This window comes from Mchenga conophoros, linkage group LG11 (genome assembly GCF_057382185.1).
Source record: "Mchenga conophoros isolate Kocher_MC1m ecotype Shallow Benthic linkage group LG11, M_conophoros_male_GT1.1, whole genome shotgun sequence".
NCBI lineage: Eukaryota > Metazoa > Chordata > Actinopteri > Cichliformes > Cichlidae > Mchenga > Mchenga conophoros.
The window spans coordinates 38,068,821-38,096,769 of record NC_140536.1 but is presented as its reverse complement, the minus strand read 5'-3'; the positions used below and the strand labels follow the sequence as shown (position 1 = coordinate 38,096,769).

Here is a 27,949-nt window from a genome sequence, read left to right as displayed (position 1 = left end):
AATACAGTCGTGGTCACACCAGACCAGATTATGCCACCTTTCAACAGGTGCTTCCAAAGGCTCTCTGCAGCTGAGTGGAGCATGATAGAAAGTGGCACATGCGACTCAGGCGTCCGAGCGGTGCTCGCTGATATGATTTGTGAAATCATTCAGGCCGCCTCTAGCAGAATCCTCAAAAATGCCCTTCCTGTTATTCAGGATCGCATGATGAAGGAAGATCCGGAGCCTTTAGGTGCGGGGAAAATAAGCCCGTCCCTCGGAGACTCCATCTCAGCTGCCATCGCCGGCGCTCTTAACGTCCTGGAACAGCGACCTGAGAGCACTGACGAGCTGACACGGATGGTTGAGGAAGAGATCTCCGAAAAGGTCAGCTCAACGGTCAAACTCGTTAGAGAAAGCCCCGATCTCCCGCAAGACCCCGCCGTTTATGTCAGCGGCAAATGTAGTGATATTAAAAAGCTGCACCGCATGGTTTGCCACGCTGCCTCGTGCCTTAAAAGGCACGCGCGTGAGCTGTCGAGCGGCTCTGATTCCGGTACAGAAAGTACGGATTCAAAGATGTCCGTGCAATCAGCAATCAAAGAGATTTCTGTGATTCTGTCATCAAGGAGCTCAGATGGAGAGATGACAGATGAAGATGAGGAAGAAACTCTAACAGAAAAGGACGAAACAAAACGAGCCGCAGGAAGCCAAAGTTTCCGGGCTGCAACCCCAGTAGAAGTGGTTGCAGCTGACATCGTAAATGAGATCATTGGCGACATGGATGTAAGCAGCGAAGAGCCCTGTGAGAGGAGTCCTGCCTTTAATGCAGGATTAATTACCAACAAGCTGAGAGACTTCTTCTCCAGATGTTTGCAATCCACCTCTCACTCCCGGCTCAAAGCACGCAAACAGCGCTTTTCCATGTTTGCCAGAAAACAATTTGAAACAACGAAAAAAGACCTGAGAAAAGTAATAAAGGCAAACAGAAAATTTCTTGTTTGTCTGAAAAACATTTGCAAGGACCCCAAAGGTGACACGGTGCCCTCTGATAACAGTACGGTTTCCAGCCGAAACACACTGCTCCGTTACATACGCTCCTCTCCCGTCGACTTCGACGCGATTAGATCAGACGTTAATCAGTTGTATGAGAAATTAACAAAGGAAGAAAAACTCTTCAGCATCCACAAAACAGTGGAAAACTTTAGAACTGGTGGAGCAACCAGAGATTTCACTGTGGAGTTAACGGCAAAAATGTTTGATCTACTTATGACGGATCGACTGTATCAAGTCCCCGAACCTGTAATGGGTAGATCCCTGTCTGACACCGTCATCTGCAGGACTCCACAACCAGCACATGGATCCAAGCCTCCCTTTTCTGCTGAAGTCCTCTATGTGCTCGTAGAAGACGCAGTAGAAAAGTTTGTACAAAAACTTTTACTCTGGGTGGAGAACGAAGACGAAGATCACCTGATTGAGGACAAAATTTCTGTGGCTGTGGAAGAAATCCAGAACATTATTAAAAGAACGAAGATCCCAACAAAGGAAACCAGCACAGATTCAGATGGAAGTGGAAGAGAATCTGTTCCGACACCTGTAACACCAAAGTCTGGGAGCATTACCCCAGAAAAATGCTCTCTGGTACCTTTTCAGTCACCTGATCAGTCACCTGATCAGACACCAAAGTCTGGGAGCATTACCCCAGAAAAATGCTTTGTGGTACCTTTTCAGTCACCTGATCAGTCACCTGATCAGACACCTGATCAGTCACCAAAGTCTGGGAGCAGTACCCCAGAAAAATGCTTTCTGGTACCTGATCACTCACCTGATCAGTCACCTGATCAGACACCAAAGTCTGGGAGCATTTCCCCACAAAAACGCTCTGCCAGTGTTTCAGGCTCACCCAAGGATTCCTCTGACATGTCAGAGATGAGGTCTGTATCAGCGTCATCTTCTGATGCTGAGAAAATTTCCAGTGACCTCGCCGTTCTCCTCATGATGAGAGTCATCAGAAAATCTAACCCTGAAACTCAACACTTTTTTGCCAGTGCAGCATGTACTACAAAAGAACCTGACGCGATCCTCAAGCGTCTGAGAGATCTGATGCAGCCTGAACTCAGCAGCACAGAGTCCGTCACAAGTCTGATGAAGGACAAGAAAAAGTTCATCAAGAAAATGACCAAATGCCTCATCAAGGAGTTTGGCTCCCCAGACACTGTGTTAAAGGCTGCGATGGCAAAGGATGCGTCTTTTGATGAGGTTCTGACAAAGCATCTAAAAATGCGCCTCGGAGTCATCCCCGGTCCTCCCAAAAAGTCCAAAATTTCCAGGGTTTTTTCAGCGTTGGGAAAAACTCTGCGAAAACCCTTCAGGTGGTTCACTAAAGCCAGAGATGATTGAAATGACCATCCTGGCTTTTCCCCGCCGCCCTGCTTCTTTTAACATCTTGAAGCAGAATTTTAGCACCAAATCCAAATTCTAACAACTGTAGTTCACGCCATCTCGTCTCCTTTTTGATTTCCATCCCCCCCAACCGGTCGCAGCGGATGGCCGTCCCTTCTGAGCCCGGTTCCGTTGGAAGTTTCTTCCTGTTAAAAGGGAGTTTTTCTTCCCCACAGTCGCCTCGTGCTTGCTCAGAGGGGGATCGTTTGATTGTTGGGGTTCTCTGTAGTACTGTAGGGTTTTGACCTTACAGTACAAACAGGGAGGAGACTTTGTGATTTGGTGCTTGATTATGCAAAATATCTAATTTGGCATAAAATAAAAATTTAAAATAATTAAAAATACATTCCAACTTTGTTTGTGTTCTTCTTCTGTTGTCAAATATGTAGAAAGTGTTGCACGTGTGATTTTAGTCATTTAGCATCAACATGTAGCCAACATGTGTCTGTTTGTGATCCTGCTGCATCTGTTTTTGTCTGATTTGTGTCTTACTTTAGTCAATTTACATCTATTTTGTGGCCCAAATGTGTGGATCCTGTGTGACATTGCTCTGTTTTGTCTTAATGCTTCACTTTGGTTGTTGATGTTTGTGCTCATTTTGATTCTAGATGTAGACCTGCCATCTGAAAATTAGCACCTCGCCCACTTGGAGCATCTGTTCTTTAGTCCAGGGGTTACACATTTTTTCTTTCAAAAAGGGGAAATACCTCGGTTACTTTACTACTGACCACAGAAACGATGACATATACAGACAAAGATGTAAGCTCTATGTGCAGGCAAATACTGTTTGACACAAATTCAGCTTTTGTTTAAGTGATTTTGTTGATTTATGTTTGTTGCATACCGTTATATACTGCCCCCTTGTGGTCAGGAGACCTAGAGGGGGTAGTGCCAGCCAGATGTTTGTAGCTGTGGGTGTTTGGACTTTTAAAGCACTTTGAAGAAAGTTAATGTTCACTTTTAGAGAACGACTGGATGGCTCTAGTAACAGAGTCATTTTAGCGCTCACAGATCCGACAGTGAGTGGTTCCTGTTACTCACGCAGTCTGAGGAAGCAGCGGTTGAAGTGTTTGTGTATTTATTGATTTCTTTTAAGTCACTGTGTATTTGATGTACATTATGGTTTATAAGTCCTGTCAGCCCTGTGCTGAGAGGGCTGTGCTCATCCATCCGTCCTGTTCTAATAAAGCCAAATTTCAGGAACACCTTCTTTAGATCTGTTCAGTTTCATTTAGAGATGTACCGATCCGACATGACGTATGGGAATCGGTCCGATACTGACCTAAATTACTGGATCGGACATCGGAGAGAAATAAAAAAATGTAATCCGATCCATTAAATATAATGAAAGTACCTCACAAAACTTGCGACATGGCGTAACTCGGAGCACGTCGGAGCAGTATGTGTCACGTGATAGAGCGGCTGTAGCGTGCGAGACCTGACGGCGGTCTGGTTGAGCATTTGGAGTTAGGGCGATTTTAGCCCATTTTTGGGGGTGCTGAAGCATTAATGATATATTTTTATGTGGTTCAGCCACAGCTCTGCTAAAACCTCAGCCAGTAACAGGTCGGCCAACGTTTGGACCGTCCAGTTGTCTGTATGACTGCCGCAGTACGTGCATCACATGTGCTCACTATCAGAAAGAGCCAAACAGCCCTGGTGGAGCGAGCAGCTGTAAAGAGAAGCAGATGCTCTGTTTCTAAAAATGTTTTAAGCTTGTTTCAAAGATTCTGTACAGCAGCTTTAAATGTTTTCCAAAAGCACACACACACTTATCAGTGTTTCTCACACTTGTTACAGTGTGGACCACCTGATAAAAGGTCAAGCTCTCCTAAGTACCACCATGAAAGCATGAAAGTCATAAATCTTACAACACAAAATTAGTTTTACTAAATGAGTAAAATTAGCATCTGCAGTAAAGATGTTTTCATACATTTTATTCATTCTACCACAGCAAAGTTGCCTCTATTTTTATAGTTTTTATTAATATTTTGAAATAATTTATTTGTAAAAATTTATTCTGTTTTTTTATGTATCTGTATTATACTGTTTACTTCTTACTCACTATGAGCATCGTTCATTATTCTCCCAGTAACTAAGGTTAGCATATGTATGTTTTCTATTCCAATCCATTCTTCTTTAGCAGCATTTAAATAACCTTTATCAGATTTGATGGTTTTGTTACAGACTTTTCAAAAAAGTGTTTTTCTTTTCTTTCACAAATGTGGATTAAATTGTGTTCAAATGTGCAAAACAGTGATGTCATGTTTTGTGACGAGGACCCAGGCACAGAGAGACTTGATGAATTTAAGAATCTTATGATTTAATAAAGAAATTTGCAGACTTGCACAGAGATGGTAAAATTATGATGACTGATAATGGAGACGAAGACAACAGACGATGAGGACAGGGAGGAGCAGGGGTTTAAATGCACCAAGGAGACATTCAGAGACAACTCTGGACAACTGGAGACATTTAAGGATGCAGGGACTGACAGAGACGGGGAAGACGTCTCATCGTGACGAGTAAAGTTGATCTTGCCTGGCTGGGCAGCTGTCTGGGTGCTCAGCACCCCCAAAGCTCTGATCCTAGAATCGCCCCTGATTTGGAGCCTCGCTACCAACCCGGCATTTCATCTCCGACAAAGTTATCGCAGAGAGAAGTAAAGCAAGTGTGTAAGTTCATCTCTGAATGTTTGTAAAGCATTCCCACGTTAAGCTTAACTGATATACGGAGCGACTGCCTCCCCCTCCCTCTCCTGTTGCTGCTTCAATCATGATCAATGATCAGCTGATTGTCTCTCTTGTTTGTTTTTGGCCCACTTTGCACCAGAAAGAGGAAACCAGCAGCTGAACAACAGCAGCACGTTTAAGCTTGATAAGCTGCTGTTAGAATTTATTTAATATTACTTTCTACACCAGGATCCTTTTCTACGCAGCTGACGTAACTGTGCAGGGGCGGGTCTAGCATGGTTTAGCCAGGGGGGCCGATAGGGCAGTAACAGGGAAAAGGGGGCACAAAGACATACTTTTCTTTCTTATTCTCATTTAAAATGTCGAGCTTTTAATAAATAATTATCTGAATCTGACACCCAAAGTAAAATGTATAGTATATATATATAATGTATAGTGGGGATCGGTGTTCTTACGCCCATTTGCTGGGAGTAAGGGCGCCCTCCGTTTGCAAGGTGCGCCTGCTGCTTGCGGCACAGGGAGGAGAGGGCGGGGCGACAGGGGATTCTCTGGTGGCTGGAGCAGCATCTAATAACCAACTCACAAAATAAAACAAAATAAAAACAAAACAACAAACATGAAAACACCAGACATCATGATGCAGACTTATAATTTGCACCGATGTTTTTTCAAAATTCTTTGAAGTGAGCGCGAGAGCCCTCGGTGCGCCTGCTCGCTGCTGAAGTCAAAGTAAACTTTATTGTCATCTCCGCTACAGACAGTCCAGCATATAGAGACGAGATGACGAGGCTCCAACTACAGTAGTGCAAGGAAACAAACAATAAACATAAGAACAGTAAGAAAATAAATATACACTTTAGGACTCGGGGTAAAGGATCAATGACAATTTATAATTTATAGTTTGATGATTTAAAGTCTCACACACAACCTGTCAAAAGGGGAGGGGCCAGCTGCTTCCAAGTAGAGCACATTTCATTCATAATGATGTAAATCCAAATCCATTATGTATTCATGATTTGAATCCTGGGTTGTGTGAAATCCCAGAAATGCGTCTTAGACAAAGTGAATCTGTGAACTAAGGTGTAGGTGTGTTAGATCATGTTGTGGTGATCCTCGGGTTGAGGGATGGGTGTTCATACTGGAGTGCAAAATTAAAACCAATGGAAGATGGACAAGAAAAGTTCAAAGCCATCAGGTGCTCAGTTTAGAAAAAGAGAAAAGAAGAGGAGGAGAAACGAGCAAAAGATGCAGGTAAGCAGATGTGTGATTGGATGATGGCAGCTCATCCTGAAACTATCAGAATCAGAATACTTTATTAATCCCTGAGGAAATGATGTGCGTTACAGTTGCTCCAAGAAGAAATGGTAAAAATAGTAACAGTAACAAACTAAACTCCAAACAACACATTATGTTACAGATTTTAATATTAATTAGTGATTGTCAGTTGTTGATTTGTCCTGTTCTCATACAATGCATACTCTCTCTCTCTTCATGTGTGTGTGTGTTTGTGTTTCTCTGGTGAATTTCGACAACAGTTTTATGTTAATGTACAATCCTTAATATGTTTTATGTGTCTGTTTGTGTGTGTGTGTGTGTGTGTGGGGGGGGGGGGGGTTCGCCCGGGGCGCCAAACAGGCTAGGACCGCCACTGGAGAGAACAAGCAGGTGTCACAATAAGATGCCGCACGAATCATTGGTGTCAGTGAAGAAAATGAGTTTGTGGCCACGAGACAGAGAACAGCACAGGGACAAAGCTGCAGGCCTGACAGCAGGACGTGCATCACTGCTCCTGTTTCCACCTGGAGACAGTGTTTGCACTGCAGCCTTTGTCACATTCATTAGTGCCCTCACTGACACACAACACACACACAACACACTCCCAACACACTAAACATCACAAATCCCGCCCTCTCTCTCTCTTCCTAAACAACCACGTGTTGTCGGGGGTTTTTTTTCAATTGGTCGACATGGTACATTTTTCAACCAATAGGAAAGAGGCAGCATTTTTCTTTCTTTACTGTTTTTCATGCTGTCCTTAGAAAATGCTTCATTTTTTAACAATTTCTTGCAGCACAAACGTATCGATAGAATTCAGAGAAAAGCATCGCTTATATATTTTTTTATTCTAATAAAATAAAATGTGAAAACTGACGTATAGTTTGAAGGTCTTTCAACACAGCTTGTTGCTTTGTCAGCTTAAATGCTACTGACAGCAAGAAGTAACAGTATGCAATATATTCAGTTTGTGTCGCCTCAGCGTCATGTGACCACAGAGGAAGCAGCAGATTGGTCGCAGGAAGTAAACAAGGTGAGAACACCTGGTGAGAGCTCCTGACGTAAGCTCCTCCCCTGCATTTGTCAGTGCGCCTGCGCGTTCGTTGTTTTTAGTTTCCATGGAAACACGGAAGTCCGCCATCCAGAGTTGCTGCAGGTAAACAACACAACAAATCAAATCAAATCACTTTTATTGTCACATCACATGTGCAGGCACACTGGCACAGCACATGCGAGTGAAATTCTTGTGTGCGAGCCCCACAAGCAACAGAGATGTGCAAACACAACAACACAAACGAGCAACAAATCATCGCTCCAGTTTATTTACCTGGTTAAATGGTTCATTTAAAAACCCAAATATCGCGAGATGACGCGGCAGCTTTTCCGCTACTCGAGATCCTCAGAACTTTACTATCGGACACTTTTAGCTCTTTTTCTCCTTTTTTCGTCTCCGCCGTCGGTTTTACGGGAACAAACGAGCTGATTAAAGCAGCGGATACAAACAGCTGATAAGCTTCCGGTTGTCGTATCCTCCACCCGCGCATGCTCTAAGCTCGAGAAAACAGTTGTTTAAAAAGACATGATACTGGTACCCGAGTTCCATTAACGGACAAAGCGATTGAGTGTGTGCATTTATGGGTCCGGTCACATTTTCAAAATAAAACCAATTTCCTGAAATGTTTTCAAAATAAAATAACTCCTCTGATGAAAGCCTTAACAGTTTTCTGCTTCACTTCTCTCACTCTGGGATGGATTTGATTGTTTCTTAGACTTTTTTGGTTTCTTCTTCTTTTCAGAATGAAAGAAATACCACATCTGTGATTTTATTTTACTCTGTCTTTAGAAATTAATCTATGATCCCCTCTGTGAATCGCTACCTTATCATGGTGGAGGGTTTTGTGTATCCCAGGAATCCCAGGGGCTATGTTGTCAAATGACAAATTGGTCCTGGGTGAAGGACCAGACAAAGAGCTATTCAGAAACCCTCATGAGTGAAAAGCCTAGGAAACAGTTCAACGTGTCTGAGATAGGGTTGCCGGGGTCCCGCCCTGGAGCCAGGCAGGAAAGGACTTGGGCTCACAATCCTGTAGGCCCACCACCCTCAGAAGGTGGCTTAGGGGTTGCATGCAGTGTGCTGGGTGGCGACCAAGGGTGGAGATCCTGGTAGACCAATGCCCGGCTATCGAGACATGAAACGTCACCTGGTGTGGAAGGAGCGTGAGCTTATGCGTGAGGTTGAGAGGTTTCAACCAGATGCAGTGGGTTGGATCAGGTGGCCAAGGAGGATGTTGGATAGACCCAATGTGCCTAAATGTATACTGAGGGTACACTGGAAATGCCTAGCAGAGCCCACAGTCCGGGAGACTCCCATCCCTGGCAGAGAGTTGACAGCATTCCAAGGGAAACACTGAGTTTGAATGCACCATGTTCAGCCCCGCCATTGCTGAAGCTGCTGCACTGAGCTGGGGCTGCAAGGTGGTTGGTGCCTGTCATGGTGCTAACCACAGAAGATGGTGGACATCAGAGGTAAAAGGAACCATCGTGCTAAAGAAGGAGTCTTATCAGGCTTGGTTAGCCTGTGGGACTTTGGATGCAGCTGATAACCATCAGGCGACTCGGGAGGGGAAAGCGGTGCTCTACCTGTACTGTGTATATTGCGGCTGTAGCGTTACTGATTACGACTGAGGATATTGTCGGGCGGTGGAAGGAACATGACACGTATTTCGTCCTGGTCGTGGAACACTGGACCAGTGAATTACTGTGGAGGGCCAGTGTGAACACACAGACGTAATACATGGATATCATTTTCCCATTCGGGGAAGTCGAACTGCGCTTTTAGTGACTCTGAGCTCTCCGTCGCCTCTTCTTATTCCACAGGTGAGCTGACAGGATGCCTCGGTTCCAGGAGGTGGCAGCCGGCCAACCTTTGACCCCCGGAGGCGGTGGTCTGGTCGCTAAGCGATACAGCATCCTGCAGAATCTGGGCTGAGGAAGTTTTGGTTCGGTTTTTCTGGTTCAGGATGCCAAAGCTGCAGATGGAGAGAAGCTGTGAGTAGCTTTGAATCATCTTGTTGGCATCTGGATGTTTTTGCTGCTTTTTAATCCCAATTAGATTTGATTGTTGGATAAAAAAAATTACATTTATTTAACACGTTTCAATAAATACATACATATATATGCTTTAGTGTAGAAAATAGGTTACATAGAGAACATATTTAGAGTAATAAGTAAAATTAGTGATAAAGGCACATTAAGACAAACAAAATGAATTTAAAAATGAGTAAAAACATAAAAACTGTGAAAGTGTTTACGATCTATTTATAAACGTTTGCTTCCTCTTGAGTGTATGTAAATGTTTGATGGTAATATTTGGAACGTTTGGACTTTTGCTGATGGAGGCCTCGCACTCGAGCTCAGAGGACACAGAGCAGTGCTGAAGCTGCAGGACAGAAACAGTTCTGCAGACGGACACTAGATGGCGATATTGGCTTGTACATGCTTGCACTGTAGCTCCTTCAGCAGATGTGCTACAGTCTTTGAGCAGTAAAATCAATCAGGCTGATTAGTGATCAGAGATCACCCACCTGTTCAGCTCCTGCCACCGAGCAGCTTTAACTGAACTTCGTCTAAGCTCACTCAGACTGTTGTCTTCAGACGCTGTGCTGTGGCTCGAGTGGCAGTGCAAGGTGGAGGATTTGGAGGTCTGTTTCCAGGCTCGTGGGACGTAGAGCATCCGCTCTGTGGGGAAGGAGGCTCAGAGGTCAGACTGGTCTGAGGCAGAAAAAGGAAGAGCATTTTTTTACTTCATCAATTTGCAACAAATATTTAAAACATGAAACTTTGATGCTGATAAACTGAAAATATTTCCATAAAACTGAATAACAGAAGAATTACAACAATAGGAAACACGAGTCATTTTTACATTATTACTCTGTCAAATTTCAGCTTTTACTGAAAATCACCTTTAGTTACTGACAGTGTTGGCTTCACGTAATGAAGCCGTTTGTGTGATTACAGACAGAGTCAAACAAAGGGTAGGTGTTTTATTTTTTGGAGAATTATGAACTGGATCTTTGGACCTTGTTTGTGCTGTTTGAGCCTTTTGGAGCATTTTTAATTTGATTATATCGTACTGGCAGAACTCAGAGGCCCTGACTCTCTGAGGGTTCAGTGCCTACGCTGGATTCCTGGTTTGAGACTGGGAGAAGATGCAAACCCACCCTCGGTATTTGACAAGCTGATGTACGGCTAGTGCTGGTTCCAAACTGGGATAATTGCATCAGAAACAGCATCTGGGGGAAAATCTATGCCAAATCAAACACGTGGATCAATCTGCTGTGGCGACCGCGGGGAAATAAGGGCGCTGATGAAAGTTCTTCCATGAGGGACCATGAAACTGCTCAGGTGTATGCTCTGTATCACCAAAGCTTAGTTTTATGTACTGGCTATTAAAAAAGAGCAAAAAAGAATTGTGCACATCATGAGTTTTGCGCTGTCGTCCTCACCCTTGGGATTTTATCTCTTCTTCGCTGCTTTCAGCTCTTCTTCCTGCTCTCATGCTTTGTTTCCTCCTGTTTGTGCGAGGAACCTGTCTGTGGATGTTAGCAGAGACGGTGAGTCAGCTGACGGTACACTCATTCACGTCTGTGTGGAGCGAGCTCGGCGAACAGAGCCGCCTCCTTCCCGTCACACAGAGCTCAGTGGGATTGCACTGCGGCTCGTTGCTTTGAGGCTGCGAAATAGTTCCAGCAGAAGAAGATGTGAGAACATGAACTGGTCTCACTGGTTTCCTTCAGCTGCTTGTCGTCATCACAAAGATTTTCTTTGTGTGCGAGTTCAACAGCGGTGAGCTGTCAGTCGTAAATGCGACTTTGAACAAACGCATAATTAAATACATCACAGATAAGAAGAGACACCAAACCTGTGCTCGGGATGCATTCAGCAGCTGGTGACTGCGAGCCTTTCATGAGCTGAACGTAGCATCTCTGTCCTTTCTGTCCGAGCTGAAGCGGCTCTGATTCACAGAGAGTCAATCTGACGTCTTCTTCTTTCATGTGCACTTAACGTGGCCGGACTCTTTAATAAAAAACACACTTATGCGTGTCAGACATTCATTTATGAAATGATCAAAATCGAGTAACATCTGTTATTAAAGCGTACCTTATCCATGGACCAGCTTTGGATGATTGAGCGTTTAAAACAGTTCCTATCCTTGTTATAGTGCACGATTCATCTCGAAACAAGTCATTTTAGCTCCTGTTGTTCGCTCCCCTCCCTAAAAATATGCTTTACTGTGACTGGTCAATTACTGGAAGCCTGCTGAGGGGCAGCACCCAGTTCTTCTGAGCTCTAACAAAGAAAAAACTTCCATTCCAAAGACTTCCTGCTTCATGATGTTGATAATGAGTGGAGCCCAAAAATGTCATTTTCACGTGACAAACATTGTTAACATTTGGCTCCCTCGTTTTATTATTAGAAAGAACTGATCAAATAAGGATGAGAGCACGGAGTAACGAACTTGCTAATACTAGCAGACTTTGTTAGTGACTTCTAGCCGTCAGCCTTGTGCATGTGTGCGTGCAGATACTTGCAAACTTGTGCTAACTCAATAAAATGGGAGAATTTCTATCAGAAAGCTGGAGCATGGACGTCTTTGGTAGCGTGTTTGTACAGTTAACCACACAGCAGGGATTTCATTGGACAATTATATTAAATACTTTCAATTGCAGAACAAGGAGAAGCCCAGCAGGCAGGTAGGAGCTGCCTGCCCTCCATCCATCTGTCAGTCAAAGAGACCTCGCCCTTTTTGAGATGGCCACGCCTCCCCGAGTCTGGTTCTGCTGGAGCTTTCTTCCTGTTGAAAGGGAGTTTATCCTTTCCATTGTCACCAAGTGTTTGCTCAGAAGGGGGTGTCTGAATTTTGGGGTTTTCTCTATATTATTGTAGGCTGCTTATCTTACAATATAAATCGGCCTGAGGTGATTACTGTTGTGATTTGGTGCTGTGGAAATAAAACTGGGTCGACTGTTGGCCTGAAGTGTCCCAGGACAGGAGGACCAGGGGGGATGAATGCTGTGTTAGCCTGCATGGATCGCTTGCAGCTGCAGTATTAGAGGAAGTTTAGGATTCAGAGATGTAATCAAGAGTAAAGTTTTTCTGACTATGCTGAAATACTTCTAATCACACCTTATTATTTGTGCTGTGCTGATGTAGAGATCTGAGGTCCTTATTAATCAGCTCAGATGGAGACACTCACAGGAAATACCTGACACAAGTACTGATAACATATCTCTTCTATCTCTGTCCTATCTGCGTCTACCTCCATCTCATCACTCCTCTCGTTTTCCATCGGTCACGCTCTGTCGCTTCCTCGCCAACCCTGACACACACACACACACACACACACACACACACACACACACACACAGTCACGCCTTCATCATCAAGTTGACGTTACAGTCGTGTACATTCATCATCAGGAGGATAACCTTAAACCCAGTCTTCATCCCAAGATGCACCTGCACTTATACAGATTCGCTCTTTGTCCCCAAAACGAGACGTGCTCCCACAATGTGTCCAACAGATTTAAGTCCCCACAGACTCTGTGATACAAGTACAAACAAACACGCGCACTCTTCAGTCCAGCCAGGGAGGATGACAGCATGCTCAGGCAGTTTTACAGCAGGACGAGGACCTGAGAAATCCTCACCGCCTTCATGTTTATCACGTCTCTGACTCCTCACCTCAGTGACTGAACACATGAATGGTCGAGTGGGCGACACACACAGGGATGCAGCATGCTGTCCTTCCAGCACATCTTTCTGTCATCTCCAAACCAGAATCCAACGGCCAAAACTCAGCAGCAGAGTGCGTTTTGTGTCTGTGGTCAAATGTCCATGTTTGTGAGGACGGGTCATCGTGTTAGACCTTCTAAGGACTTTATCTCTGGTCACTTTGGGACTCAAAGGACTGTTTGTGGGTTTGGATCAGATCAGGTTAGAATCAGATTTACATTAAAGTGACAGGAAAGACTTTTTTAGAAAATTGTTTCTTTTCAGGAAGAGAAACTTCCTGTGAGAAAGTGGACAAACGCTGAGACTGGTCACATGTTTACATCCACTCGTAATGGGCATGAATGTCATGGTAAATTTACGCTTTTAATGATTTCTTTGAACATTTATTTTCCTTTGCTGGAATCTTTACAAGAATTGATTTTTAAAAAATAAATGTTTCATTATTTTGGATTTTCTCTGAAGCAAACGGGGTCAGAGTGAACGTACAGCCAATATTTGTTTAAACGTTCATTAGGAAGCTGCACCTTGACCAGACTTCTGTCGGGGTTTTGTCCACCTTCTCAGCAGAATTATCACGGTCTGTGTGCGGCAGGCAGGACCCAAGTGCAGGACTCAAGACGGCCAACGTAAACTCAGCTTTATTTGCCGGACGGTAGTGATGGCCCGCTTGAAGCTGGCGCTCCGGAGCGTGTGTCGAAAAAAACAACACACTGGTTCAGAAGCACTGTGTCGAGGCTTGCTTCGTTTGGCAAAAGTCACGTGACCAGTGACGTCCGAAGCTTCATTACACACGTAACTGCTTCGGTACCTGATTCAAACGGATATAAGGAAGTGAATCATCCACGGGATTCGTGGAGTGTGTTGATGGTGACAGAGAGCGACGAGGTGATCATTCCACTGACAGATATGGAGCCAGCGAGGAAGAGAGGACGTTCTGGCGTGTGGAGATATTTTGAGTTGATTTTGCTCAATTCATTTTATCTGCCGAAGTGAAAAACTTGAAATGTCCAAAATCATGTTTTCATAATGTAAATATCATTACAGCATATGACTTTAGGAACACTTCCATGTGAATTAAAGCTAATGAAGACTACAACAATGTATTTGACACTATACGTACATTACATTGCTACAGTTTAGAAAATCATTTTGTTTATTGTTTTTAGGTGATAGTCTGCAGACCCAGGAATACCTGCATATCTACCAGCTTGCAGTGTAGTTCCTGCACTCCACAGCCTCTTCTGTTCCATGCAAGTGGATTTTCTCCAGGGCAGGAGAAACTATTTCTAAGAAAAGAAACAGACTCAGCCAGCGCACAGTAACACTAATCCTCTTTTTAAATGTAAATAACAAAAGGGCTACCTGACATAGAGCATGTTTTTACTTTGCAAGTTCTTGATTAGGGGTGGGTTTTGATTATCGCCTTTCTGATTACAATCCATGCTAAATTGAATAGAGTGATATTGATTCATTAAAATCCGGTGTCGATTTGTAAATTAACGTTATTATGCCTGAAACGCCAGCATCTCAGGTTAAACCTCACAACATGTCGTCAAACACCATGCAGCTAAAACCGTAACTGGGAGCAGGTTTACGGATTCTGCATACAAACGTGAACACAGAGCGCGGACCCGACGCGTCAGAGTCAGATTTTGATGTGTCGGCGGGTCCGCGCTGTGTTTGCCTCTTTTTTTTTTCGCTGGCTTCTGCAGCTGCAGGTTTCATAACTCTCTGTTTACATCTCTAATTAAGTCTCACATGTGTCAGCTTTCTTTTAATAGATACGAAATTATGGATATATACTGTTAAATGATCAGAATTGTAATATTTCTGACTGAGGCAAAACTTTCCAGATTCCAATCAAATTGAATCGGATCCTGTATCGAATCAAAATGATTCTACAAATCAGTGACGATGCAGCCGTACTCAGCTCCCTAAGCATTTTCCCTTTCCAGTTCACAATCAATCCCACCCCTAGGTCAAAAATATGTATAGGACAATTGGCCTAATCTAATATTTTGTATGAACCTGTCCAGCTGTCCAGTGATTAAATGACAAGTAGATGGAGGCAGGACTTCACAGCAGGGGCATACTCCATAATGTGCTGTGCATTCTCATATGTATATTATATATATTGCTCACTTATTGTATTTACCAACATCAAGGAGTTATGAGCAGAGAAAGGCCACCATAGTGCATGTTTAAATAGGGAAAGTTTATTGATCAAAATGTATTACGCAAATACGCATTACATTTTTTTCAGCCCCCCAATCGAGAAAACAAAACCAATTACATGTTCAAAGCAACGGAACGGTGGCCCAATATCAGAGAGAACTCCACTCTTGAGTGAGCAGTGATAATTGAGCAGTCCGTTTTATTTTGCAGATTCAAGCTGCTCTTCAAAATTTTCACCACCAGATGTCACCGGAGAGGACTGTGTTGAAAAGCTTCGAGTAATGAACCGTTTTTCAATACAAGCTTCAGTGCTTCGGAAAGCTTCATTTGGCCATCACTACAGAAAACTAACTAGACTGGAATCATAACAAGGCGTCTCCAGCAGCCAGAACACAGACAGATATGAGGGTACAACATGACAGAGGGCGAGCAAAACACAGGGTTAAATAGACACCAGCGTAATCAGGGAACGGGAGACAGGAGGGGCACACAGCTGGGAGAACTTAGACCGAACGAGACAAGGGAAGCAAAAGCAGACACACTGCAAACAGGACAGGAAGTATCAAAATAAAACAGGAAACACAACAGGAAGAGGCATGGACTTGACACCGATCAAAGGGAACACAGAAACAAAACGTAAGAAATAAAATCCCAGAACAAAGAACTACTAGAGCTAGAAACACAGAACCATAAACCAAAAGACTAAACACTGTCACTGACCAGGACCGTGACACGAATTGGTCAGGTTCATTTAAAGATGATTGTTCCCTGGTACAGATTCGGCTTTTAAGTGTAGTTGTAACAGCGTGGAGGTCGGGGAGGACCATGTATTGTTAGCCTGATTCCAAAACCTCTTCTGATGTGTGTTTGAATACGGCTGAATCAGAGGTGTGGACTCGAGTCACATGACTTGGACTCGAGTCAGACTCGAGTCATTAATTTTATGACTTTAGACTTGACTTGAAAAAATGTTCTAAGACTTGTGACTTGACTTGGACTTTTACACCAATGACTTGGGACTTGAATTGGACTTGAACCGGTTTACTTGAAAAGACTTGATATTTTACCCCAAATATAAAATTTAACATGCATATTATATAGAGATTGAAAATGTGACGTCATTCACGGGTAGAACCGCAAAGGATTCTGGGAACTCGTGGCAAGCGGTACTAGCGCACGCAGGCTTTCAATTAAAATCAGTTACACAGCGATAAAAAGAAACACAAAAATGTCAAGAAGCTGTTGTATTATTAACTGCAATAGCCGGTCGCATGACAGCCACGGGAAGCCGACGGGTAAAGAGATCGGTTGTTATCGGATTACGTCGTTGAAGAGAAATTGTTCGAGCCATGTTTCCGAAGTAACAAAGAGGCGACGGATGGCCTGGATTGCAGCCATTCAAAGATCAAATATAACGTCCTAGAACCCTCCAGCTCACAGGTTAGTCTGCTCCAAGCATTTACACGAAGGTCAGTGTTTTTTAGTAGTTAATACGTCATTTTCATAACATAATTGGTGATATAGGTTACAAGCAAGAACAGAAATTGTGGCGCTATGCTCCTTTGTTTATTGTGCATAAATAGTGAATTGTCCTGACACAATATTGCGTTTCGCTTCTGTTATTATGGTACATTGACAAAAACATATACTTTTATTCACAGGATAAAACAGGTTTTTTGTATCACTAATTGTCCAGTACGATTACAGCATACAGTATTATTGTCACTGCTACATTTCTGTGATGGGTACCAGAAATTATTTCCACTACTAATTAATTACCGTTGAGCTCAAAGGTCCTATTAATAAACGGTTAAGGAATGTGTATTTATGACGACAATTTGTGAGACTGGTAAACTTATGATACGTACGATGGTCTTTCGTTCTACACGGTGCATTTCAAGGTCCTGCACCCATCCGTCGGTAAACTGTACCTGGGCTTGTTGCAGTGACCTGAAGTTACTAAACTTCATGAGTGTGTGCACTCACTCCAAGAGCCGTATGATTATTAATATGCATATAAATATGCTACGATGAGATAGCTGACTTCATCTAACTAGCAAATGTTGTCCAGGCTACGTTGGTGATGCAGTTTTTTTTTTAATGTGTATGATTTTTTTGTCATGCGATTTTAAAGCTGGTCCTACAACCGCATCCAAGAATAACATGCAGCTTATCTCAGAACTGTCGGTGAAAATTATTCTTGGAGCTAGGTTTAATTGAGCTGCATTTTAAAGAGGTGCAATTTCACAATTTGTGTATATTTTCTAAGTTCACTATTTTGTCATGTGTTGAGAAAAACACAGATTTTAAAATTACATGGTCTAATATTTACATTTAGCATAACTGCAACATTATTTTTTCGTTTGTTTTTTTTAAAGACTCGAAAGGACTTGAAATTCAAAGTTTCAGACTTGTGACTTGACTCGGACTTTTACACCAGTGACTTGAGACTCGACTCTGACTTGCCTGACATTACTTGAGACTTGACTTGAGACTTGAGGATAAAGACTTGAGACTTACTTGAGACTTGCAAAACAATGACTTGGTCCCACCTCTGGGCTGAATTAAGATTTGTGGCCTACACTCAAAACTCAGGTCTGTGCCGAGAAACCAGCTCAGTGTGCTTATGTATGCAGACACAATTATGCTTGTTGTTGTTGTTAGTGGGGCTGTATGTACATGTTGATGCTGTGTGGAGAAGAGAAATCTAAACGAATTTCATATTTGTGTACCAAATTCCTGCTTTTTAAAATCGTGTAAGCTGTACAGTCATTCCAGTCCAGGAAAAGAACAGATTAAAGAAAATGATTAAAAAGCCAAAATGACCACGACATTCGTGCCCATGAAGATGATTCGTTCCTGTTAGAAGGGAGTTTTTCCTTCCCGCCGTCACCACCAACACTGGGTTCTCTCTGTGTTATTAAAGGGTCCGTACCTTCCACCATAAAGAGCTTTGAGGCGAGTGTTGTTGTGATTTGGTGCTATATGAATAAAATTGAATTATTGCTGTGATGAGTGTGGAGCTGTTAATATTTGTGCCCTCAGATGTCCATAGACCTTTGGTGCTGTTGCATGTTTACTCTCACACATTTGAGCTCATAGCTCTCAGCTGTTTTTGGATCAATCTGGAGTGTGCTGCTCAATCTCAGGTGCCGCCCCCCACGCCGCCTCCTGCTTATGCTCCTCTTTGTCCTTGTTATCTCCTGAAAGTCCTTCTAATAAAGGCTAGCTGCAGCCCCCAATCCATCTTCTGCCCTCAGCTGTTGTCAGCGGTTCACGGTGTTTAGCTGGAGGTGTTGTCCAGGGACATGCTCACAATGAAGGGCTCTGTGGTTTACTCGGACAGGGCGAGCACCGAGGAGGGATTTTGAGGATTCGTAAAGAAGATAAATTAATCCTCTGTTTGTTTAACGGGAAGATTGAGTCTACGGAGCCCCGCAGGGGACATGGAAGAAAAAAAAAATTAAGACGGACTTTTGCGAGATCTCGCAAAATCTCGCAAAACAAACGTATTCTTCGGCCTTCGACCTCCCGTTAGCTCGAAGCTAACGGGAGGTCGAGACCTACTACAGCCGGGAGGAACATCGTGCCTCGACCTCCCGGTCGGCTTCGAGCCGGCGCCCGAAGAATGCGGCTAAAACTGTTGCGAGATCTCGCAAAACTCGCAAAAGTCCGTCTTAATTTTTTTTTCTCCCATGTCCCCTGCGGGGCTCCGTATGAGTCTCATAACTAAGTGATAAATAAATAAAGCTTCAGAGCTCAGGAGGCAGGAAAGGTTTTTCTTTGGAACGCCAACAAACTTGAGTGTGGTGCAGATCAAAGTGTCCATGAAGCCAGGCTTGTGCGACTCGCCATCATCCCTCCGTCTGTTACGTCTGTGTTTTATGTCAGCGTACAGCCGACACGGGCGAGGTGAAGTATTCTAGTGGCTACCAGTGTTTTGAATCCAGAAGGGCCAGATGGATGCTGGTAACATTTGACTCTAAGGGGACCATAATAAATAGTATCATAGAGCCACAGATCAAGCGAGCAGCAGCGTTATCTCTTCTTTTTGGGAGGAGTCTCCCCCTGGTGGCAGTGAATATAACAGCTCTTATTTTATGAAATCGTGTTTGTTTTGTAAATTATGGTCCAGTTGGAGCCAAAGGGACGATTAAAAAAGAAGATTTTTGTTTCTCAGTCATATCTGTCGTGGTTGTGCTGTGTGGCAGGCAGGGCGAGGACCCATGTGCACGACGCAAGACGAAGGAAAAAACTCAAAACGGCAGCTTGCTGGAAAACTCACATCGAATACAAAGCTAAACTAGAAAACAAACCAGGAACTGAGAACTAGTAACACAGAGGGACAAACACAGCATCGTGAGGGTACGACACGATGACAGACAGAGGAAAACACGAGCAGGATGGGGAACAGGTGGGAACACAGCGGGGACTAATCAGACCCAACGAGACAGGGGAGGCAAAACTAGATACGCTGATGTAGGACAAGGACTATCAAAATAAAACAGGAAACACACAGACCGAACTCAGACTCAAGACACGCAACATGAGACAACATGACATGAAACGTGGGACACGGGAGCAGAGATTAAACACAGGCTGAATCCCTAACCAAAACCAAAACCATGAACAAAAATATTTCTCATCATGTTTGGTCTCAAAACACTGTCGAGGATTCAAGAAGGTTCCATGAGTGGGCGACGTCACAGCCAGTGTCAGGTTAAGATTACGGCTGAAAATAATTTTAAAAGCCTTCGTTTGCTCCTTTTCTAAGCTGGCTTCACCCTTCGTTGTAGTAAACAGTTCAGTAAAAAGAATCTAGTCTCTGCGCTGAACTTCCTGCGCTGTCTGACTGAAAACAAACTTTTCTAATGGCGGTGCATGTGGCACGTCGAGTGCTGCGTGGCTGCGAGGCATTGGCTCAGGAAAGCAGATGGCGAGCCGTTGTTTAGAGTCGTCATCTCTGCCCTTTTCACCATCTGACAGGTCTCACCCCCCTCTCCTCACCTCCTCCCCCCTCTCGCCTCTCCCTCTCTGATAAATTTGGACTGGGTGGCCTGATCGACGTGTCAGCGTTTGCTCATAAATCTCTGACATCTCCGTGTGCCAGAGACGGACTCGGCCTCACACCTTCGTGGTTTTCACCGTGTGTCGCACGTCGGGAGTGAGGAAGAGCGCTCCGCTCGATTACGGTGGAAAAAATGAGACTTTAGAGGACAAAATGAAAACGCTAAGCGCCCCAGGTACGTGACCCCTCTATCCGTTTGGATGCGGTTTCCATGGCAACAGAAGTGCAGCACGTGTCACGGCTGAGCGTTGTTATCAAGATGGAGGAAACTCTGAAAAGAAGCTGTCAGTACACTGAAAACAAAGCAGAGAGCAGGATTCATCAGAGAAACCGATGATGGTTTACAGTCCGTGTAGAAGTTTATTAGTTTATTGTGAGCTAACAGAGTGAATTTCAGTTCAATATTTAGTCTGAATAGTTGACAAGTTAAATCAAAGTCCTTGTAGAAGTAAAATTGCTACATGTTTAAATTAACGAGGGATGCACATCTCTAATTTTTACCATGAGTTAAAAGCTGGACATAAAGCCTCACCAGTGAAATCTGAGTACAGATCCTTGTGGAAAGCAGGTCGTACAAAGTGTGACCAAAAAATTGTGAGAACACGTCCATAAAAATCGAAACTACTTCTGTAACGCTGGATCTACTGAAAAGTGATCTTTTACATTTATTTTCATCTTCAGGAAGCAGACAAAGTCACTCTGAGGACGGAGCAAAGATCCAGAAACTCTCCCCCCAAACCTAATGTGCAACCATCAGATGTTACATTTAAACTTTGCCTAAAAATGTATATTTTGACAGGATAATGTCCACAGAAGATAATGTCCACCGAAGAAGGCCTCATGGACAAAGATGCAAATCATGCACAGGAAGCTTCTGGTAGCAGAGATGAACTATTGGACATGTTTTTGTTGAATAAAACTGTATGTAGGTTTAAAGGGAATGAAATACATAAAAAATGAATAGTCCCATGGGATAAGATTATTTTCTGCTTACTGAAAGTTAAAGATTGATTAAAGATGCTTCGTTCTGCGTTTTTTTTTTTTTTATCTTTAGTGTTTTCTCCAGAGACAAAGAACAGAAGAAGAAACACCTCCAAACAACCAGAAAACCTAAAAGTGGGACACAAATTCTCCAAACTCTCTTACAAAATGCTTGCTTTTAAAATTCATGTGTCTCAGATGCTGGTTTTTACATTTTCATCTGCAGACACTCACAGGATGCAGTGGTTCATTGTTGGATGGCATTCCCAGGAATCTCACAGTGATATCTGCACTGTGGATTTACTGCATGAGGTGAAGTTTGGGTAAAATCCAAAAGTCCCATCTGTTTGTCAGCTGAAACACTGAACACCACATGCGGTGAAACATTTCTGTTCAGTGCAGCAGGTGCTGGAGATTTTAATCACCCTAAATGAGACATTACAGACCGGTCTCACATATGTCGGCAGATGTTTTCCTTTGGTACTTAGTCTGGAAATGTCTGCAGTAACCTAGAAAATTAGAAAGTGGAGCTTTTGCAGATGTGGTTAATGTTGCTGAGAAAGTAAACATTAGAATACGTGTAAAATATGGAGAACATAACAGTTAAAAACGCACACATTTTACTGGTACTAAAATAATTGGATAAGCAGAAGAAGATGGATGGATGGACGGTTGGATGGATCGATGATGGATGGATGGACGGTTGGATGGTTGGATGGTCAGATGGACGGATGGACTGACGGATGGATGGACGGTTGGATGGATCGATGATGGATGGATGGACGGTTGGATGGATGGACGGTTGGATGGATCGATGATGGATGGATGGACGGTTGGATGGTCAGATGGTCGGATGGACGGATGGACTGACGGATGGATGGACGGTTGGATGGATCGATGATGGATGGATGGACGGTTGGATGGTTGGATGGTCAGATGGTCGGATGGACGGATGGACTGACGGATGGATGGACGGTTGGATGGATGGACGGTTGGATGGTTGGATGGTCAGATGGACGGATGGACTGACGGATGGATGGACGGTTGGATGGATCGATGATGGATGGATGGACGGTTGGATGGTTGGATGGTCAGATGGACGGATGGACGGATGGACTGACGGATGGATGGACGGTTGGATGGATCGATGATGGATGGATGGACGGTTGGATGGTTGGATGGTCAGATGGACGGATGGACTGACGGATGGATGGACGGTTGGATGGTCAGATGGATGAATGAGTGGATGGATGCACACCTGCTGTATAACAGACACCTTTGTGAAAAGCGTACCAGGCTCTGGGGCGTGGACCCTTTTGGTGTTTGATGCGTAGAGTTGTATATGTCATGCTGTTGTGCGTGTTTAATATCAGGAAGCTGTTTTGTAAATGATTTTCTCAAGCAGCTTGCTGCTGACCCATTTAAGCTACAGGCCGGCTCTATTTAAAGCATCGAAAAAGAATCTCATTTGTCTTCTGCTCCTGAAAGCCGGGAAGAACTTTTCAAATGCAGCCAACAGGAGCATGGATGTCATGTGTGAATGCTGTTTACCCAGAATACAATCGTGTCCACGTACTTCTGGCTGTACAGTGACGCTCTCACACAGACAACATGATGCAAGCAGTGACTCACCTGAGCTCGTCTCCTCTGAGGTTTTAGGAGCAGCTGTGTGACCTCCATCGTCTCTGCCACACCTGGAGTTTCTGTTTTCAGTCTCTGACAGAACACGCTCAGGTTCGTTCAGCACAAACTTCCTGAATTCACCTGAGATCTGCTCCAAAGGTTCGTACACACCTGCTTCGGGTCCTCGGAGTCTTATTCAGTCGCGGTTTCTTTGCAGCAGCTCCTCAAAGCCGAAGGCTCTGCCTCCTGTTCTACTTTTAGAAACTCTCGAAACCACAAATAAATCAGCAGTCTGAGAAAGAAGTCCTTTATTAGGTTGATGAGGAACTGTGAGGTCTTTAATGTTATGATCCTGATTATTCAGGACTACATGTGGAAAAAATCTGCAGTTAACAGGAAGCCAATGAGAAGAAAAACGCCTGCTGTGGCATTTTGGTTCAACTGAAGACGTTTCAGGGAGCTTTTAGAGCAGCCCGATAATACTCCCATCATTTCTCTCGTGTCCTGTGAACTCATAATCTGTCTGAGTGATTGATCAGTGTGCTCAAATGTCTCAAACTGCTGCCTGTGCTCGTCCAGCCTGCTGAGGCTCTAAAATCTTACTTCCTGTTGTGCTGATTTATCCACTTCCTGTTAAGCTTTCCCTTCAGCAGGAAGTTGTAGGAGCCAGCTGGGCGGCCTCTCGGAGAGGCTCAGACGCTGGAGGATGCATTGAGATAAAACGATCACCTGAGGGACAGGTGGAACGTCGCAGCAGGCCAGAGGAAGCTTCACCTGGCGACGTGTTTGAATCATTTATGTCTGAAAAGTCAATCAAAACGATTTGTTCTCTTATACCAACAATTTATTATGCTCAACAGCAACTGTGCAGGAGTGAAATAGACATATTAGACGACAGGAATAAATAAAAAAGCAGGAGAAAGGAGCAGGAGTGTTTGAAATCAGTACAAAGAGTTAATAGAGTCTGTGTGAGCGTCCTGAGTGATGAGGGTCACTCAGATTGGTGGGCAGGGGTCGGGGGAGAAGCTGTTAGTGAGTCTGGAGGTGTGGCAGCTGACTGACCTGAGGCGCAGACCAGAGAGCAGTGGGTCAAACAGGTGGGGGGCGGGGTCACCTGTGATGGCCCTGGTTTACTTGAGACAGGAGGATCTGGCGATGGCCTCCAGGTGTGTCAGAGGGCAGCCAGTGATTTTTTGGGGGGTGCTAATGACCCTCAGTGCAGCCTTCCTGCTCTCAGTTGTGGCCCCTGAGTACAAACACAGGAGGATCACGCTCTCCACTGAGGAGGGTAGAGCAGCAGCTCTGGGGTTGAACCCTGAGCTGTAAGCTTGTGTATCTCACCTGGCTCCGCCCTCGGCCTCTGTAACCTCTGCTCACCTTGCTCACATCATGTTTCTGTTCTTAATGTTGCCTCACAGAAAGAAGGTCCTGAGTTCAAATGCAGCGGGAGCCTTTTGGTGTAGTTTTTGTTCCTCTGGTGCTTTTATTACAAACATCATGTTTGATGTCACCAGATGGAAATCGTGGAGTCCGAATAAAAGGAACTACTTCATCTTCATGTTACTGTAGCTCGCTGGTGGGTGTGTCTCCTGCTGACTGTCAGGGTCAGAGTTCATTTGAGTGACTGCGAATCTCTCTATGACTTCTGATTGAAATCCTTCCTTCCTTCCTTCCTTCCTTCCTTCCTTCCTTTCTTCCTTCTCTGGTCTCGTTCTGGTTTACAGTTCAGGGTCGGAGCTTGTGTTTCTCTGCTCTCAGCCAAACAAAAACACACGATCTCAGGAGCATCTGAGCGTCGCACTTCAAACATCCTTTCTCCGTAGTTGCATAGCAACGGACGGTCGGCGCTCCTGGCTTGGCGAGCAGCTGAAGAAAAGCCCCTTTCAGTGCACATCACAGTGAGGGCTCAAAGAACTGAATGAAATAGATTTTTTTGCCCATAAATTATAAATTCAGACTGTGAATTTGATTTCCCAGCAGCCTTTTGGCTTTAACGTGAAATCAAAGGCAGTAACGGCGCCGCTGAGCCGGTAGTTCTTTGAACGGGAAGCTTCTCCCCTGTGTTGGCTCACATTTGTGACCCTCTAAAATGAAGCTGAAGACAGCGGCTTTAACAGAAATCAGTGGGAGTGTCCTGTGGGTCTGCGTAAACTGAATGGATTCAAATATCCATCCATCTTCATCCGCTTTATCCGGGGCCGGGTCGCGGGGGCAGCAGCCTAAGCAAAGAGGCCCAGACCTCCCTCTCCCCAGCCACCTCCTCCAGCTTATCCGGGGGAATACCAAGGCGTTCCCAGGCCAGCCGAGAGATATAATCTCTCCAGCGTGTCCTGGGTCTGCCCCGGCGCCTCCTCCCGGTGGGACATGCCTGGAACACCTCACCCAGGAGGCGCCCAGGGGGCATCCTTGTCAGATGCCCGAACCACCTCAGCTGGCTCCTTTCGATGTGGAGCAGCAGCTGCTCTACTCTGAGCCCCTCCCGGATGGCCGAACTTCTCACCCTATCTCTAAGGGAGAGGCCAGCCACCCTTCGGAGGAAGCTCATTTCTGCCGCTTGTATCCGCGATCTCGTTCAAATATCCTGAAATAGGAAACAGAAAAAACAAAAGCGGAAATAGGAAAAAATAGGTTTCCAAATGCACAAGGGAAGTGTTTCTGGGGAGACAATAAGCCGACGGACCAGTGTGCTTTTGCAGCGTTTTTCTTATTGCTGGTGTTTTCTTAAGTTGCAGTCCGTTTGGCCTCTCAGGGCCACCGTAAATCCCCTAGATCGTTTTAGGGCACGGTGGTGAGCACTGTTGCCGCACAGCAAGAAGGTCCTGCCCATATGGAAAAGAAATAGTAAAAACGTATATGATTTACTCATGAAAGTGGCCACTTTCACATTACTTTCATATATTGTTTTAGTAAGTATCCAAAACATACAAGTTTCATTATATAATTTTTCAAGGGATCTTATATCTATTTTTACTCTTGTATGCTTTTCATACAAGTTTCACACAAGACAGATACAAACTTTATAAGATTTATAAATATCTTTTCCATGTGGGTGAGTTCAATTCCACCATCAGGCCGGGTTTGCATGTTCTGTTCGGCGTCCTCCCACCATCTAAAGTCATGCAGTTAGTGCGGATAGGTTAATCGATTAATCTAAATTGTCCGTAGGTGTGAATGTGAGTGCGAATGGTCGTCTGTGTGTTAGCCCTGCGACATGGCGACCTGTCCAGGGTGTACCCCGCCTCTCGCCCTATGACAGCTGGGATAGGCTCCAGCGGCCCCGCGACCCTGAAAAAGAGAAGCGGATGCATGGATGGATTTAACTTCCGCGTCTGACAGCTGTGATCACATTCAAATAAGTTCGTAGTAAAGACCCACTTGTTGCATTTCTGTTACAGGAAACTAACAAGCTGCACGTTCGAATCAGTCGTGAACTTTTTGAATAATTTTCTGGTGGGACAGAGAAGATGATCCCAACATGTACGCGCCCTGACTTTGTTTCAGATCAAATCGGTGGACGTCATGTGTTATCCAGTGTGATGTGATGCAAATCAGCACAGTGTTAGTGAGGTCACAGAGGACCGTGCACCTCTACAGGACAAGAAGCCTTTTGGTAGCAGTCGCCCCCTGCTGGGCATTAAAAATATTTCAGGTTAAAGGTGTGTTGGGTTCATTTCTCACCTTTGTTAAAGACGAGCACCAGAGTGCAGACGGAAGTTTACTTTGCTGTTTTAGTTTCTGTGGAATAATCCTGAGTAAACGTTAAGTACTGAAGTGAAGTGTATCACAGCACGGGAGGGTTTCTAAGCTCATCCAAGTTGACGCACACGACATTCAGAAAAACCAAAGCAGCAACAAAAAACCCACAAAAAGCACAAAAAGGCAAAAAACTACAAAAGACTGAAAAGCAGCACAAAGCCTTTTCGCCTCAGTCGTGTGCAGGATGAAATCAGAGCTCACGTCTCTTTGATCCTTCTGTTCTGCTTTATGAATCAAAGCTCTGAGATTACAGATTCATGGAAGTGTGTGTCTCTGAGTGTGAGTGTGTGTGTCAGTTGGATGATGACTGACACTCTGCTCATCCACATCACTGATGTGTCGTCAGCATCGACAGCATCCAGCTGTTTTCCTTCACCGCGGAAAGTCTGCAGCTGCGGCGCAGAGACAACGACGCCCCCGTTCCCTGAACTAAAAGGTTCAGGTGGGTTCAGGATGACATTTCACAAACAGCTCGCTCTTGTTTTATTTAAATTTTTGCCTTTTCTCAGGAGAAAAGATTCAAAAAGGAAGAAAGGAAAAAATAATGTGACAGGTAAATGGAAATGTGACCTGATTCCTGCATTAATTAAAATGACAAAAACAAAACATGAAAACAAGAAATGATAGAACAAGAGTGGAGCTTTACTAAAGTACACCGCCACTGCTCTGCTACAGCCCCACAGACTGTACAGAAAGGATGGACACAGTCACCGCTGTGCCATGTTGCAACATGATGCTGTAACTCCTCATTTTAATGACGTTTAAACTGATGAGTTACAACATGAAGCTGCCATACAGCTGCTCTGAAGCCGAAAACTCGCCGTACAGGCCAAAACTGTTTTATTTCTGACATCACAGGAGGATGTTGGTGCTTCTAAGCTGCCTTCAGTTTTCAGGCCAGGACTTTTTGCTTTGACAGCAAACCCACAGCTGCCTGTGATGACATCATCAGTCACCCAGACGTTTAACGAGGGGCTCGTATGCGATAAATAAGATGGGATAAAAGAATTTTGAACGGTGCCTCGAGTGGAAAATAAACCGTCTTACTGGTATTTTAAGATACCAAAGTTACTACAGCACGTGTCTGGGCCAGTAAAATCACATAATCACAGTAAGCAGGTCGTATTTTAACTGAGGAATTTCCACTTTGACCCCGTGCTGCG

At 44.3% G+C, this 27,949-nt stretch overlaps 1 protein-coding gene and 1 long non-coding RNA gene across 2 annotated transcripts in view; one reads left to right on the top strand and one right to left on the bottom strand.

Annotated features, from left to right (window-relative positions):
* Positions 1 to 7,222: 7,222 nt before the first annotated feature.
* Positions 7,223 to 7,984, bottom strand: LOC146565015 (uncharacterized). Its single transcript, XR_014894491.1, has 2 exons — positions 7,717 to 7,984; positions 7,223 to 7,539 (listed from the first exon to the last, which is right to left on the bottom strand). It is a non-coding gene; the product is annotated as an uncharacterized LOC146565015 (long non-coding RNA).
* A 1,285-nt stretch (positions 7,985 to 9,269) lies between these two features.
* Positions 9,270 to 27,949, top strand: part of nek11 (NIMA-related kinase 11) — a 58,359-nt gene continuing 39,679 nt past the window's right edge. Inside the window, 1 exon segment of the mRNA XM_085292852.1 lies at positions 9,270 to 9,437. Within this exon segment, the coding sequence (XP_085148978.1) occupies positions 9,280 to 9,437 (158 nt within the window). The 5' untranslated portion in view covers positions 9,270 to 9,279.